The sequence below is a fragment of the Nothobranchius furzeri genome, chromosome 14, assembly GCF_043380555.1.
Source record: "Nothobranchius furzeri strain GRZ-AD chromosome 14, NfurGRZ-RIMD1, whole genome shotgun sequence".
NCBI classification, from domain to species: Eukaryota; Metazoa; Chordata; class Actinopteri; order Cyprinodontiformes; family Nothobranchiidae; genus Nothobranchius; species Nothobranchius furzeri.
The window spans coordinates 2777039-2792545 of NC_091754.1; the positions used below are offsets into that span (position 1 = coordinate 2777039).

Genomic DNA, 15507 nt, shown 5'->3' on the forward strand with positions numbered 1-15507 from the left:
TTGAGAAAGCTAAACCAACTATTATTGTAAGGTTTAGCAGCAGACAACAAAGAAACAGCGTTCCGTTACAACCCAGGTGTCTAGGGGCCTGGGGCAACATGGAGGACACATGACACAAAGGAAAATTAACAAATGTTTTATTTACTTTTCTACTTTTTTGTCTTACTCTAGAAAAGAAACCATGGAACGACCCATTTAACCAAAACAGGCTCAAGCACTAAAATGCAATATAACACATCTCAAAAAGGTATCAGATTACCCCTAAAGCTTATTTCTTTTCTCCAATCAATATCAAAGCCCTAAGTGGGAGACAACAGACCAAAGAAAATGCAGCTCTGCACCATTGTCCCCATTTATTAAATTGTCATGGTAACTGTTTAGTAGTCGGACTAAAGAAGGTTACAGTGAATAAAGACAACTGGAGATAGACGCCCTTACTGATGCATTTTGCTGCAGTCCCTTTAAATGCTCTGACAATGAATCACATCTAAGTTTTCAAGTCCCCTCCCCCACTGCTCACTGCTACCAGGGAGGACTTTAATCTCCTTACGTGTTGAGGTTTGTTGTCCTCATCCAGTAAAGAAAGAATACTTTTCTTTTATTCTATAAACTTAGAAATCCAAGATCCGGTCATGGCCTGCAGACTTTATGAAGGTAAAGCTCATGCTGCCTCCTACTGGAAATACAGGATCTCTCCATCAGAACATCTCATGAAACAAGTGCTGAACTTCTGTGAAGGGCATGTAAGTATAAGCAGCAAAAACCTGTCGAACTTCAGCCGATGCCGCCTCTAATATCCTCCAACGTTTGTTCAGAGAGGTGGTCCCTTTGAGCTGGCGGTGGATGTGGGCTGTGGGTCTGGTCAGGGCACGCTGCTTCTGGCCAAACACTTTGCTTCTGTGGTGGGGACGGACGTGAGCCCTGCTCAGATAGAAATGGCTTTACGACATGCTAAACAGCCAAACGTAACATACAGGTGAGCTTCAGCTGATCAACAGTCCCAAATGTTCTGTTTAACGGAAACGTTTTGATTTGCTCAGATGGATTAAATTAAAATAAAATATTTACTGATTGTTAAGCTGCTTCAATGCTGATTTTGGAACAAACTGGCAGTTAGGCTGAAACTCCTGAGACAAAGCTCACTCTGTTCCTTTGTGCTCTCAGAACAAGCGCCGCATTCAAGCCTTTCAAACGGTTCCTGTTGAACAAAATGAGCCTGAATCTAAAGTTTCCTGCTGTTCCCTCTTCAGACTGTGTGCTGCCGAAGAGCTGCCATTCGCCGACAGCTCGGCGGACCTGGTGGCGGCCATGTCTGCCTTCCACTGGTTCGACAGGCCTCGGTTCCTGCTGGAGACCCACAGGGTCCTGAAGCCCCGTGGCTGCTTGGCTCTGGTCAACTACACACTAGACATGGAGCTGAGCTACTCCGACTGCTGCTCACACACACTGAACCAGATCTGCAGAGAGGTACATGCACAGCATCTACTAATTCTGTAAACACATCAGGTCTGGAAAAACAGGCATTTTGTGATTTTTAAGTGTTAGTTAACCACCAAACAACAATGTTGCATCTGTCCAGTTAGTATGGATCATGCAGGATGACTTCAATCAGATTTTGGTCCTGAATTAGAGAATGTGCGTTTTAAAGTCGATATCGTACAGGTCCTTCTCAATAAATTAGCACATTGTGATAAAGTTCATAATTGTCTGTAATGTACTGATAAACATTAGACTTTCGTATATATTAGATTCATTACACACAACTGAAGTAGTTCAAGCCTTTTATTGTTTCTAATATTGATGAAAACCCAAAATTCCTACCTCAGAAAATTAGCATGTTTCATCCGACCAATAAAAAAAAAGTGTTTTTAATACAAAAAAAGTCGACCTTCAAATAATTATGTTCAGTTATGCACTCAATACTTGGTCGGGAATCCTTTAGCAGAAATGACTGCTTCAATGCGGCGTGGCATGGAGGCAATCAGCCTGTGGCACTGCTGAGGTGTTCTGGAGGCCCAGGATGCTTCGATAGCGGCCTTAAGCTCATCCAGAGTGTTGGGTCTGGCGTCTCTCAACTCTCTCTTCACAACATCCCACAGGTTCTCTACGGGGTTCAGGTCATACCATGGTCAGTAAACCATTTACCAGTGGTTTTGGCACTGTGAGCAGGTGCCAGGTCGTGCTGAAAAATGAAATCTTCATCTCCATAAAGCTTTTCAGCAGATGGAAGCATGAAGTGCTCCAGAATCTCCTGATAGCTAGCTGCATTGACCCTGCCCTTGATAAAACACAGTGGACCAACACCAGCAGCTGACATGGCGCCCCAGACCATCACTGACTGTGGGTACTTGACACTGGACTTCAGGCATGTTGGCATTTCCCTCTGCCCAGTCTTCCTCCAGACTCTGGCACCTTGATTTCTGAATGACATGAAAAATTTGCTTTCATCCTAAAAAAGTCCTTGTTACCACTGAGCACCAGTCCAGCGCTGCTTCTCTGTAGCCCAGGTCAGGCGCTTCTGCCGCTGTTTCTGGTTCAAAAGTGGCTTGACCTGGGGAATGCGGCACCTGTAGCCCATTTCCTGCACACGCCTGTACACGGTGGCTCTGGATGTTTCTACTCCAGACTCAGTCCACTGCTTCCACAGGTCCCCCAAGGTCTGGAATCGGTCCTTCTCCACAATCTTCCTCAGGGTCCGGTCACCTCTTCTGGTTGTGCAGCGCTTTCTGCCACACTTTTTCCTCTTGATCATTTTGTGAGTGCTCCCTCTTGGGAGAGTTTGGAAGTTTGCAGGAAAGCAGACCTGCTTATTGTGGCTAACTTCTCCAAGGTTGATGTGTCTTACAGGGCTTGAAAAGCAGAACTAAAGAAGGCTCTGTGTGAACAGCTGGTGGAACAGGGTGTGCTGCCATTGATTGCTGTCAAAAGGGTGGAAGACGCCACACCTGGAGCTGATGACTCAGCACTGGCTGATGTGCCTGCTGCAAAAGCCGAGTCCGTTGAGGTCTCGGAAAACCTGGAAGGTATGTCATCAGGTGATCTGCGCCTCCTACTCTGCATTAGGGAGGTGGAAAACTGCAAAAGGAGCTGGAAGTGCAGGCTATGCACCTCCGTGTTAAAGCCCTTGAGCTGGAGAGATGCACCCCTGCAGCCTCACCAACCCCAGCGAGCACAGCGAGTTCTGCTTCTTCAACTTTTGACATCAGTAAGCACACAGCCTTGGTTCTTCCTTTTCGTGAAACTGAAGTTGATTCTTATGTCAGTGCTTTTGAGCGCATAGCTGCTGCATTAAGTTGACCCAAAGATTCCTGGTCTCTTCTGCTCCGGTGTAAACTAGTGGGACAAGCCCAAGAGGTTTGTTCCAGTTTGGCTATTGAGGAAAGTTTGGATTATGACACCCTTAAGAAAACTGTGCTACAAGCATATGAACTTGTTCCGGAGCCTCAGTAAAACCACCAACCAGACGTTTGTTGAGTTTGCACGTGAAAAGAGAGTCTTATTTGATAAATGGTGTCAATCTTGTAAAATTAAAACTGTTGAGGATATGAGAACACTCCTTTTTCCTGGAGGAGTTTAAAAAGAGCCTGCCAGAGCACATTGTGATTTATAAATGAACAGAAGGTGTCCAAGATGACTGATGCAGCACTTTTGGCTGACGAATTTGTTTTAACCCATAAAAATGTGTTCTCCTCACAGAATTCGTTTCCAGAATTTTCTACGGAACGAAAAACCCAATTTCTCAGACCAACGCCTAGGACTCCTCCACCTGCTGCTTCAAAAACCGACATGCGGGAATGTTTTTATTACCGTGAGCCGTGACACCTGTTTGCTATACATGTCCGACCCTCAAAAGAAAAGAGGAGGAAGGGGTAAAACCTCCTGCCAGGGTGGGATTGATAAAATCAGTCTCTCGTCATGTTAAGACAAACCAAACTAAGATAGATCCAAAGTTTTTACCGTTTGTCTCGCAGGAGTTTGTCTCTTTAACTGGTGAGGAAAATCCTGCGGGATACTGGCGCGTATCACTCATTTATGTTAGAATCGGTGCTACCTCTGTCTGAACAAACCTCATGTGGTTCAGATATTTTGGTGTGGGGAAGAAAAATGAGTGTAGCTAAAGCCCCTCTGCATATGGTGCACCTGTCGTCGCCGTTGGTGTCTGGTCTAGTTAAAGTTGCTGTGCGTTCACGATTACCGATTGAAGGAGTTTCCTTCATTCTCGGTAATGATTTGGCTGGTGGACAGGTTTTTCCGCCACCAGAAGTGATCAATGTGCTGCTTGTGTCCCCCGATTTGGTTGCCCCCTCTTCCGAGTTATTTCCTGCATGAGCCGTTACGCGCGGACAGGCTCGTAAACTGGGTACTATTGTTGATCTCTCTGATTCTTTTATGACTTCTGATCAGGGGTGTAGCACCAAATTCTGGGCCCTAGGTACAAGTCTTCTAGGTGGGCCCCCATGCTCAATTACTTAATATCTCTCTTACACATTTTTTGTCATGCTTTAAGACAAGATAATAAATATGATCTTAGTTTAACCTCTATATCGAGCAAATACAAATGCCAGCAGAATAAAAGTGAAATGCCCAGACTTCACATATAATTATTTTTATTTGCCAACAATGTGTTCAAACAAAAATCCTGGAATTTATTTTCCAGTAAATGCCCACTGACGGGTCTTCATGTTAGCAAAATCACTTATGAGATCTTTAAAGTCCAATCCTTTGGCTAATTGGCTTTCAATAGAAAGAAGAACTAGGCTGTTCAGTCTATCCTGGGACATTGTTGATCTCAAATCATTTTTCACCAGTTTCAGTTTGCTAAAAGCCCGTTCACCCCCAGCAACAGTCACAGGTAGTGTGCAAAATATCCTCAGTCCAATACAAACTTCTCCAGAAATGCTCTGTAATTGCATCCTGTAGATGGCATTAAGCAGCTCAAGAGGAGACCGAATGTGTGGAAATGTGGCACCATATATTGTTCTCAGGTGTAGCATCTCATTCTCAAATTCAGCTGTGAGATCCTCGTCAGTCTTCTGACAACTGTATCTCTCTGTTGACCAGTGAGCTTCTCTGGCCATAGTCCTGGATCCTCTGGCAGACACTCATCTGTGTTACTCACCCTCTCACTGTCTTCTTCTTCTGGCCTCTCCTCATCATCCTCACTACCTTCAGAGCAACCATCCCCTTCCCTTTCTTCACTTACATCATCCTCTTTCACATATTCTATCACTTTCTCTGCTGCAAGGGGGACAGACACCACACAAGCAAAATGGATCATGAATTAGGTCACCAAAATATAACCTAACATGTCCTTTCAGATAAATCTGCTGCTAATGATTGCTTGTAAATTGAATAACTTAATTGTATAGTGAGCTCACCTTGTCTCATCTCCTCAGTGCTTTCTGGAGACAATGAGGGCCCTGCTGCTGCTGCTGCGTCTAAAGGGCCATGTGGTTCATGATGTTAAGCTTTGCTAATACTGATATATATTGATATATTAAATACATATGACATGAAATAAACCAGGTTCTCTCTGTGAATGTAATGTACTCTAAATTTTATAATCCCTGCATTATCAGCCAAATTATAAGATTGTCCGTTTTCAAGATCAAATATAAAGAAATTTAAAATAGGCTTAAAATATCTAACCAAGTCAATAACAATCCTCTAACACCAGTGTCATCATGCTATATGAAAAACAGTGGCAGCTTCTCATTCCTGAGATTACCACGAATCCATCGATACCAAGTTTGTCCTGGTCCATGACTGGGAAGGAGCTGAAATATCCACACAGAGTGAACCTGTTTTTACTGCGAGGGCCGCGAATTAATTGGTGGCGGCCGTCCGCGATAATAATTCTGATAATATATATATATATTAATTAGTGTTTTCACTGATAACACTAATTAATTTATATTTGATCTTGATGGTGAAACTAAAGGCGTTTAACACTGAACACCTAACATGAATGCAGCTTCTGAGAGCTAGCTAATATCAGCTAAAACCGTGTTCTGCTGCTGCTCACCTTCCTTCTTGAAGAGCCTAGTCAATACTTGCTTCTGTTCATTTAACTTTTTCTCCTTCTTTTCTTTTCTGGAAGCCAGATTTCCCTTTCTTGGGAAAAGACATGACTGACTCTCCTGCCTCCAGCTCTGGCTGTCGGCATCTGCGATGTCTCATAGCTGTACATGCGGCCGTGCAGCCCCTGGCCGCTGGTGTGGACCAAACCACTTTGCACATTTTTAAGGGGCGATAGATGCCTCAGAGATTGTTCAGTTATTATTTTAAGGCGAAATTCTGTTTCTTAACCTCTTTATCCAGGTAAAGGAAAGTTTATTAAGACATTAATTAAGTTGGGGGGAAAAAACAACAACAATAAAACATTTTTAATCAAAGCTGTCTCAGGGCCCCTCCCTGCAGTGGGCCCTGGGTAAACGGTACTCCCCCCCCCCCCCCCAGTCCGACGCCCCTGCTTCTGATGAACCTGTTATGAGTGATGTAAATAGAAAAGAAACTGTGAGAGAATGTGAAACTGTGGATGCGATTCCTGTTGAAATGAAACTGAGCTTGGACGTAAATAGAGATTCGTTGATCAGAACACAGCAGAATGATCAGTCCTTAAGATCATGTTTTCCTTCTGTTGCAGATAAAGGACCGAGCAGTAATGTAACATATTACATCAGAGATGGGGTTTTGCTGAGGTCTTGGTCTCCAGACTCGAGTGAGATGAAAAAGGTAGAACAAGTGGTTGTTCCAACAGACCTTAGACCACAGATTTTGAGCATAGCACATGATGCCAGTTTAGTTTTTGGACATACTGTGCGCGTTACTTTGCGACTTGTTAAAGAGAAATGGTTGTCAGAGATGCATCTTAATGAACATAATGTGCTGGATTATGTTAGCCGTTTTAAAGAGCGTCTCTTTCATGCTTGTCAGTTAGCGCAAGAGAGTTTATCCAAGGCACAGTCTAAGATGAAATTGCGTTTTGATCAAAAGTCTGTGGCCCGGAACTTCTCTCCAGGTGAAAAAGTTCTTGTCCTCCTCCCTTTAAGTCAGGGGTGCCCAATCCTGGTTCTGGAGGGTCGATATCCAGCAGGCTTTAGTTTTAACCCTTCTACACACCTGAATTCAATCAGCAGGTGATTAACAGGCTTCTGTAGAGCCTGATGAACTGCTGCACAGGTAATTCAACCTCTGAATCAAGTGTGCTGGAGCAGAGAAATCACAACACCTGCTGGATACTGGCCCTCCAGGACCAGGATTGGGCACCCCTTCTTTAAGTGGGTCTAGTCTGCATGCTCGGTTCTCTGGCCCTTATAGGTGGACAGAAAAATAAATGACACTATGTGATCAAAACCCCCGGTCGGAAAAAGAAATTTAGAGTGTGTCATGTCAACATGATAAAGAGGTATTTCTCCCGAGAAAATGTTGTAAATGGTCAAAGCTTTCCTACTGCCTCTGTTTCTATGTGTTCGCCGCCGCCCTCCTATTCTCTTGTAGATGACGGTTTGGTGGAGAAGTGTGGCTCTGTGCCTGTTGCCTTCACCTTGGATTCAGAGGTGATGGGAAACTTAGAATCTTTTCTTTCTTATCTGTCCCAATCTAAAAGCAAAGCCATTATCGATCTGATCAGAGCTAACCAGTCCCTATTTTCTGACCATCCACAGCAGACCTCAGTCCTTCACCATGATATAGAAGTGGAAAGTGAAAAACCAATAAAACAGCATGCATGTAGGGTTAATCCCACTAAGCGTGTTTTGATGCAGACACAAGCAGATTATCTGGTTGAACATGGCTGGGCAGTTCCTAGCTCCAACGCATGGAGTTGGCCGTGCGTCTTAGTGCCTAAGCCCAATGGTGTTTTTTGTTTCTGTACTGATTACCGAAAAGTTAATGCAGTTACCAAACCTGATTCTTTCCCGCTTCCAAGGATGGAGGACTGCACTGATCGTGTCGGCCCAGTCGTTTGTTACTAAGTTGGACGTGTTGAAAGGTCATTGGCAGGTCCCGTTAACACCCAGAGCCTCAGATATCTGCTTTTGTAACCTGTGATAACTTTCTCCAATATGCAGTCATGCCTTTTGGGTTGCGTAATGCGCCCGCAACACTTCAACGTTTAAAGCAAAAGGTACTGATTGGAGTCAAAAACTGTGAGGCCTATTTGGATGATGTGGTTGTTTATTCAGGTACCTGGTCAGAACACCTGAAAACACTGTCAGACGTGTTTAGTCGTTTCCGCCAAGCATCCCTCACTGTAAACCTCTCGAAGTGCGAGCTTGCTAAGGCTTATTTAGGGAAACAAGTTGGACAGGGTCAGGTTCGTCCTCTTCTGGCAAAAGTGCAAACAAATATTGATTTCCCTGTACGGCAGACAAAATGAGAGATGCGTAGGTTTCTAGGAATGTGTGGTTTCTATCATGGATTTTGTAGGAACGTTTCAGACGTGGCCAGTTCGCTAACTGCACTTGTGAGCCCTCAGAAACCATTTGTGTGGTCTCCTGCTTGTCAGGCTGCATTTGAGTCGGCTAAAGCGTTGCTGTGCAGTGCCCCAGTACTGGCCGCTCCGGATGCAGAGTGCCCTTTTAGGCCTAGTCCACACGTAGCCGGGTTTTTTTAAAAACGAATATCCGCCCCTCCAAAAACTTGCATCCACACCACCGCGTTTTAAAAACAAACTCTGTCCACACATACCCGGATAAATACGTTGTTAAGGACATGCCAGACCTGTAGGTGGCAGTACTTCCCCCGTTCTTAACCTCGTCCTTCGTCTGTGGTCTTCCGCAAGGAGCAGTAATTCCTCTTGCAAAAACAAACAAGCAAAAAGCGCTTGGACAATTGATAAAGCGAGCGCAGCTCTGAGGGCATCCATGCTGTCGGCTAGTGTAAACACAGGTCGCACACGTGATGTCAGCATTTTTTGTCACGGAAAGTGACGTTGCGGACCTTAAAACTCCGATTTTGTCCGTCCACATGCAGACACCCAAAACGGAGAAAACGCAGATCTTCACTTTGGCCGGAGTTTTTAAAAAGATCCGTTTTCGTGTGAAAAAACTCCGTTTTTGTGTGGATGACAGGCCAAAACGTAGAAAAATATCTACGTTTTGGCAGATCCCCGGCTACGTGTGGACAGGGCCTTAAACCTGAGGTCGATGCCAGCTTGAGTGGAGCTGGAGCAGTTCTTTTACAAGAAGATGAACATGGTATAGATCATCCTGTTTGCTATTTTTCTATAAAGCTTAACAAACACCAACTCCATTACAGCACTATTGAAAAGGAGACTCTTGCCTTGTTCCTTGCTTTGCAGCACTTTGAGGTTTATGTTGGCTCAACCTCACAACCTGTTCAAGTGTTCAGAGATCATGATCCGTTGGTGTTCCTTTCCCAAATGCGTAACTCCAATCAGCGCCTGATGCGCTGGTCCCTGTTGCTGCAGGATGTTAACCTGCAGATCACATACAAAAGGGGAAAGGACAACATTTTAGCTCATGCCCTGTCTCGGGCATGTTAGAGATTTGTATTTGTGTTTTTCCATGAATTAAACATATTTAGGGGGTATGTTTAATTCTTGGGTGTGGGGGTGTTACAACCAAGGGTTGTAAGTTGTTTTGTTTGTAAGATGCTTTGTATGTTCATAATGTTTCTTAGTGCAGATGCCCACATCTGATTGGTGAACAAGTGGCCTGGGGAGTGTCCTGATTGGATAATTGATGGGAGCAGGCCTTTAAGAGGGATGTCAACACCACCTGCAGCTGATCCTCATTCTCTGCTCATCCCAACTGGCCACCATCCACTTAGTGTCCTGCGTTGAGTGCTGTGTAAAGGCCTGTTGTTAAACTTGAGGAAAGTAGGGGTGAACCTGCCATTTAATTTCTCCATTCAGTTTTCTCCTGTGTTTGCAATCAGGGAGGTAAGTTTGGTTGTATTTCTTTTAATTTTAATTTGTAGGTAAGTTGATTATTTGAGTTAGGGGTATTTTAGTTGTTTTGGCCTTTTGGTTCACCCTGAGTTATATTTATCCTCCCTCGCTTTAAGTTCCTATAGAACTTGTAAATAAAAATCACTGTAGATAAGTCAAACTGTGGTGTGGTACTTGGGATCTGTGGCAAAATGGGAATCCACCTTCATGTTGTGGCCTGGCCTCTCCTAGACGGGCTGTGACACATCCCACTGAGGTGCCTTGATGCAGCACTCTGGGAACAGCCTATTCGTTCAGAAATGTCTTTCTGTGTCTTACCCTCTTGCTTGAGGGTGTCAATGATGGCCTTCTGGACAGCAGTCAGGTCGGCAGTCTTACCCATGACTGCGGTTTTGAGTAAGGAACCAGGCTGGGAGTTTTTAGAAGCCTCTGGAATCTTTTGCAGGTGTTTAGAGTTAATTAATTTATTCAGATGATTAGGTTAATAGCTCGTTTAGAGAACCTTTTCATGATATGCTAATTTTTTGAGATAGGAGTGTTGGTTTTTCATGAGCTGTACGCCAAAATCATCAATATTAGAAACAATAAAAGGCTTGAACTACTTCAGTTGTGTGTAATGAATCTAATATATATGAAAGTCTAATGTTCATCACTACATTACAGACAATAATGAACTTTATCACAATATGCTAATTTTTTTAGAAGGACCTGTAAACAACCCTGCCACAGCCTGCTGTAGCTAGCGCTAGCAAGTTAATGCTCAAAGGCGTCACAATTCTGTTTAAAATGACAATCACGATTCTTTTTGCTTAGAACTGAGATCACGATTCTGTCACAATTTTATTTACCAAATTACGTATTTATTGTACTTATTACTTGCACATCAGCTTCTGAACAGCTGTCCCTGAACATGAAAACAGTAAATGTCCCTCGTCGTCTCTTACGTACACAACTTTTGAATAATTCAAACGATAACAATTTTCAACAGTATTCTCTCTGCTTGTAAGGTGATGAGAGAGGTAGGTAATAGGTGTGTTTAAATTTAAACCACAATTGTTAACAAAATAGAACATTCAATATGACAACATGATTGTTGATCATGACAACAGAGACAGTCTTTTTTTATCTAACTAGCTGCTTCAGATCGTTGTCATTTGGAAATCAGATTGCGTACAAGTATGAATTGAGATTGCAATTTATTTACAATTAATTGTGCAGCCCTACTGTGATGCGTAAAAAAAACTGTAACAACTTTCAGAGAATTATTTGACGTAATTTTACATTTGTTGCTACTTTGTCTAAAAGTTTTAGAGCATCAACTAATCATCGTAAAAGTAAATACTTTCATTAAAAAATACACAAGTTCGGAAAAGGCAGTTGAGCCTGTTCTCCCGCAGCAATGGATCGTGGGCAATGCACTTCACCCAAGTCCGCAGACATGGATGAAGTGCAGATCAAGGGTGCAAAAGGGGCGTGATCAACTTCTGCAAATGAGAATCGAGACACCCTACACACTTGTACCCCCGGTCGGGATCACTCAACTTAAGGGCGCAAGAGTGGAAGTGCGAGTATTGGGATTGGGCCATAAATATTATATAAATAAAAGAAAATGTTCTTTTTGTCAGATTCGAACCAAAAATCGACCAGAAATAGTTTTTCAAGAACAAAAATATGAAATGTTTACTTAAAAATTAGATTAAAGTGATGAGATGATTGTGTCGTGCTGTTAATGATGCTTCTTTGTCTGCTGAACCAGTTTTATGCAGCCCTGCACCCGTACCGAAATCCCATACTGGGTCCAAACTCCATTTATTTATACAAGGAGGCATTTGAGGCCATCCCGTATCCCAATAAGGAATGGTAAGCTACACGTTGCTTTTATTTAGGTCCTTAATCTCACTTTCACATCTTCTGTAAGAGGGTTAACAGGGTTTTTGTTCCACCTGATGTATCAAAGCAGAATGCAGATTAACACGTGTAACATGTACGATCAGGCAGGAGTGTGTGTGGGACAGGACGTCCATGCCTCTGTCCAGCTACATGGGGTTAGTGGAGTCCTTCTCCAGTTATCAGGCTCTGCTCAGAGATGATCCACAGAAGGCCCAGAAACTGTCCGAAGACGTCTGTCAGAGGTGAACGACGCTTTGTACGACACTCAAATACACCTTCTGTGGTGTTTTTGGCCTAAACACAGTCCAGGTGGTCATCTGGTGATGGAGAAGTTATGAGTTATGACTCCACGAAGAAAGCATTTGTGATTTTTTTTGTTGGTTTCCACAGGTTGATGTCTGTGATGAAGGTGACCTCTGCAGAGACAGAGGTGACGGTGGCTGTCAAGTATTTCTACCTTCTGGCCTGCAAACCTGAAGAAGCCTGACCTCTGACTCCTCTCCTGTTTTTCACACAGACATCCCATAAATGCACTTACATTATGACTGAACTTAAATCACGTTAGTTGGATTATTTGATTAAAGTTGCAGATTACGGCCATTCTGGCTGTTTTTATGTTGAACCTATAGATTTAAACACTTACAGAACATTGTTCTCACCATGACAAGTTTGTCCCTCAACGGACCAGTAAAGGATGAGTATTTACACAGAAACCACCATGTCTACAACAATAAATCGGTTTCATATCAAACTCTTAATTTGTTTTATGCACAAAAACAAAGACTTGAGCTGGGTTTGTTTGAGGTGAATGACCCTTTTCTGCCATTAGAGGGAGACATTTGATTAAAGATCCTGTAGATCATGGCTGCCACACACAGGTTAAAGATGTGGATGACCTGATTGACCAAAGAGCCTGTCTATTGCTTGAGGAACAGTTTAATAAAAAGATGTTAACATCTACTTAATCAATATCAGTGGCGATAATCTGAAGTTATTTTCAGCCATCACCGTCTGTTTCAGCTTCCCGGAGATCGTTTGTGGCTTCCTCATCAACTCCAGTGATGCTCTGGGCTCGTTTTAGGGCAGCTTGTAAATTGTGGATTTTTTCCGTTTCTACCAAAGTTTTACCAACAACAAAGACACGATTATTGTGGAAGTTTCTCTTGGCTTTTGTCGATTCAACAGGTGCTCCAAGAGGAGAAATTGATCTAATGCAAAACTTTCTTTTCATCTGTTCAAACAGCCAGGTCACTTATAAGGCTGTGTGCGTGTGTGTGTGTGTGTGTGTGTGTGTGTGTGTGTGTGTGTGTGTGTGTGTGTGTGTGTGTGTGTGTGTGTGTGCCTTGCAGCAAGCAGGTTGCAGGTTCAACACCCAGCTGCACTGGCCTGAAGCTGTAAATTATAAGGTAAGGAGCTCTTTGAGGGTCACAAAACATCACGTTTGGATTCTCTGGATGATTTCCAGATATAAACTCCTTGATTTGTAATTGCTACAAATTTGTTTTTAATTTCTTTTGTTCCAAATCCACAAATATGGATTTGGAGAAGGCATTTGACTGCGTCTCTTGAGAGGCCCTGTGGGGGGTCCTTTAGGATTATGGAGCACTGTAGGCCCCGTGATCAGTCAAACCAAAGATACTTTATTAATCCCAGAGGGAAATTAGAGTTGCAGGCTGTTACATTCCTGCGTGACCAGTGCCAGAGCTCATTCCCGGTGAAGGCTGCCCTTTGTCACCGACTGTTCATAACTTCTACGGACAAGGTTTCTAGGTGAAGCCAGGGTGTTGAGATCTGTTTTGGTGGCCTGAGCACCAGGTCTCTGCCTTTTTGCAGATGATGTGGTCCGGTTGGCTTCATCAACGTGAGCCGAGTGTGAAGCAGCTGGGATGAGAATCAGCTCCTTTAAATCGGAGACCGTGGTCTTGAGTCAAAAAAGCGTAGGATGCCTTCTCCAGGTCAGGGACGAGGTCCTGCTCCAAGTGGAGGAGTTCAAGTATGTCAGGGTCTTGTTCACGAGTGAGGGAAAGCTGGAGCAGGAGATCGATAGGCGGATTGGTGCTGCGTCTGCAGTGATGCGGGCGTTGTACCGGTCTGCTGTGGCGAAGAGAGAGCTGAGTCAGAAGCCAAAGCTCTCGAGTTGACCTACGTTCCTTCCCTCCTCTATGGTCACGAGCTTGGGTAGTGACAGAAAAATTGGGTCGCGAATAAAAGCGGCCGAAATGGGTTTTCTCCACAGGGTGCCTGGGCTCTCTCTTTGAGACAGGAGACAGGTGAGAAGTTCAGTCATACGGGAGGGGCTCGGAGTAGATCTGCTGCTCCTCCACTTCTAGAGGAGCCAGTTGAGGTGGCTCTGACACCTGATTAGCATGCCTCCCTGGTGAGGTTTTCTGGGCACGTCCAGTCTGGGCCTCTCTGCTTAGGCTGTTGCCCCCGCGACCCGACCCCGAATAAGCGGATGCAGCAGGCTAAGTCGAGAGGCCCATACTTCCCTCTCCCCAGACACTTGGACCAGCTCTTCCGGGAGAATCCCAAGGCGTTTCCTGGCCAGCCGAGAGACACAGTCCCTCCAGCGTGTTTTGGGTCCTTCCTTGGGTCTCCGCCTGACCTGCTGACCTCTACTCGGGACGCTGTGGATCAGTGGGTGGAGTACTTCCTCAATCCTACCGGCATAGACTTTAGAATTCACAAAGACTGAATTAAAAGCTATAAAATAGCTTGATGTAATATATTATGTGTTGTAACGCTATACTATCGTAAACAGTTTTATGATTGAATACTGCAGGCTTCCCTTTGGTTGACTAAGGTTGCATCCAGATTTCTATCAAACATCGAGCTTTTCTCATCGATCCCAGCGAGGATCGATATCTGAGATGAGATCAGCTGACAAAGCGCAGCTCTCACTCTGCTTGGAAGGGTTTCTTCTTATTGATCTGTTTTGGAATATGGCCTTCTTCAAAATAACATGCTGTCACTACTCCAGTCATACATCTGGGTCGTGTTGTCTTTCTGTCGCACACAACCCTGAACCAGACTACTGGCAGCTTTTGTGTTTGAATAAACAAATCAGAGTCAGTCCTCGTTTGTTTGCTTGATCAGCAACATTCAAATCAGCGGATGCAATAAGTAAACAGACGTTCCGACGCTCGGATTGTTTAAGGGATGCTAAAAGCACACAAGAAGGGCTACATGCTGGATATGGGTCAAATGTTTAGTTAGACGTAATAGGATTAGTAGTATTAATGTTTGGCTCAAGTTTTAGGACGTTTTACCAACTAGAGACAGAAACAGTTGGACAGCAGGAGACATGCTTGTTTGACAGAACAGGGTGAGCGGACTGAAGCTCCTCCAGCTCGCCCTGGAGTCTCTGAACAGATAAAAAGCTAAGATCTGCATCTGGAATAGATGAAGCAAAGCTTTTACTTTTATAAAAAAAAAATCTAAAACACGTGTTTCAGGCTTAAAGTTGTTTTAAAAGTATTTGTCCTCTATAGGGTTAAATATTGTTGCTTTTAAGTGTAATATATTACCTTTACTTATGACCAATAAGATGTGATACTCTATATGCTAGCAGGGCCTTCAGCCGCTCTGCTCCCCAGCTCTGGAACTCACTTCCTCCTGACCTCCGTAACATTGATTCCCTCACTCTCTTTAAAACCAGACTCAAAACTCACCTGTTCCGTCTAGCATTCAAATAATTACTC

General features: G+C 43.9%; 1 protein-coding gene across 2 annotated transcripts; it reads left to right on the forward strand.

The window, feature by feature from the left end:
• The first annotated feature begins 517 nt into the window (after positions 1–517).
• zgc:162780 (putative methyltransferase DDB_G0268948) lies at positions 518–12515 on the forward strand. Of its 2 annotated transcripts, none has more exons than XR_001571524.3 (6): positions 518–743; positions 816–976; positions 1251–1467; positions 11673–11776; positions 11911–12115; positions 12197–12333. XR_001571524.3 is itself a non-coding variant. In XM_015942585.3 (6 exons), the coding sequence occupies exons 1-6, from the start codon at positions 633–635 to the stop codon at positions 12291–12293; spliced, it is 828 nt and encodes a 275-aa protein (XP_015798071.1). In that variant the 5' UTR covers positions 518–632; the 3' UTR covers positions 12294–12515. The 2 variants fall into 2 exon arrangements, 1 of the variants encoding a protein (XP_015798071.1); XM_015942585.3 differs by having other exon boundaries at positions 11911–12048; positions 12197–12515.
• The last annotated feature ends 2992 nt before the right edge of the window (positions 12516–15507 follow it).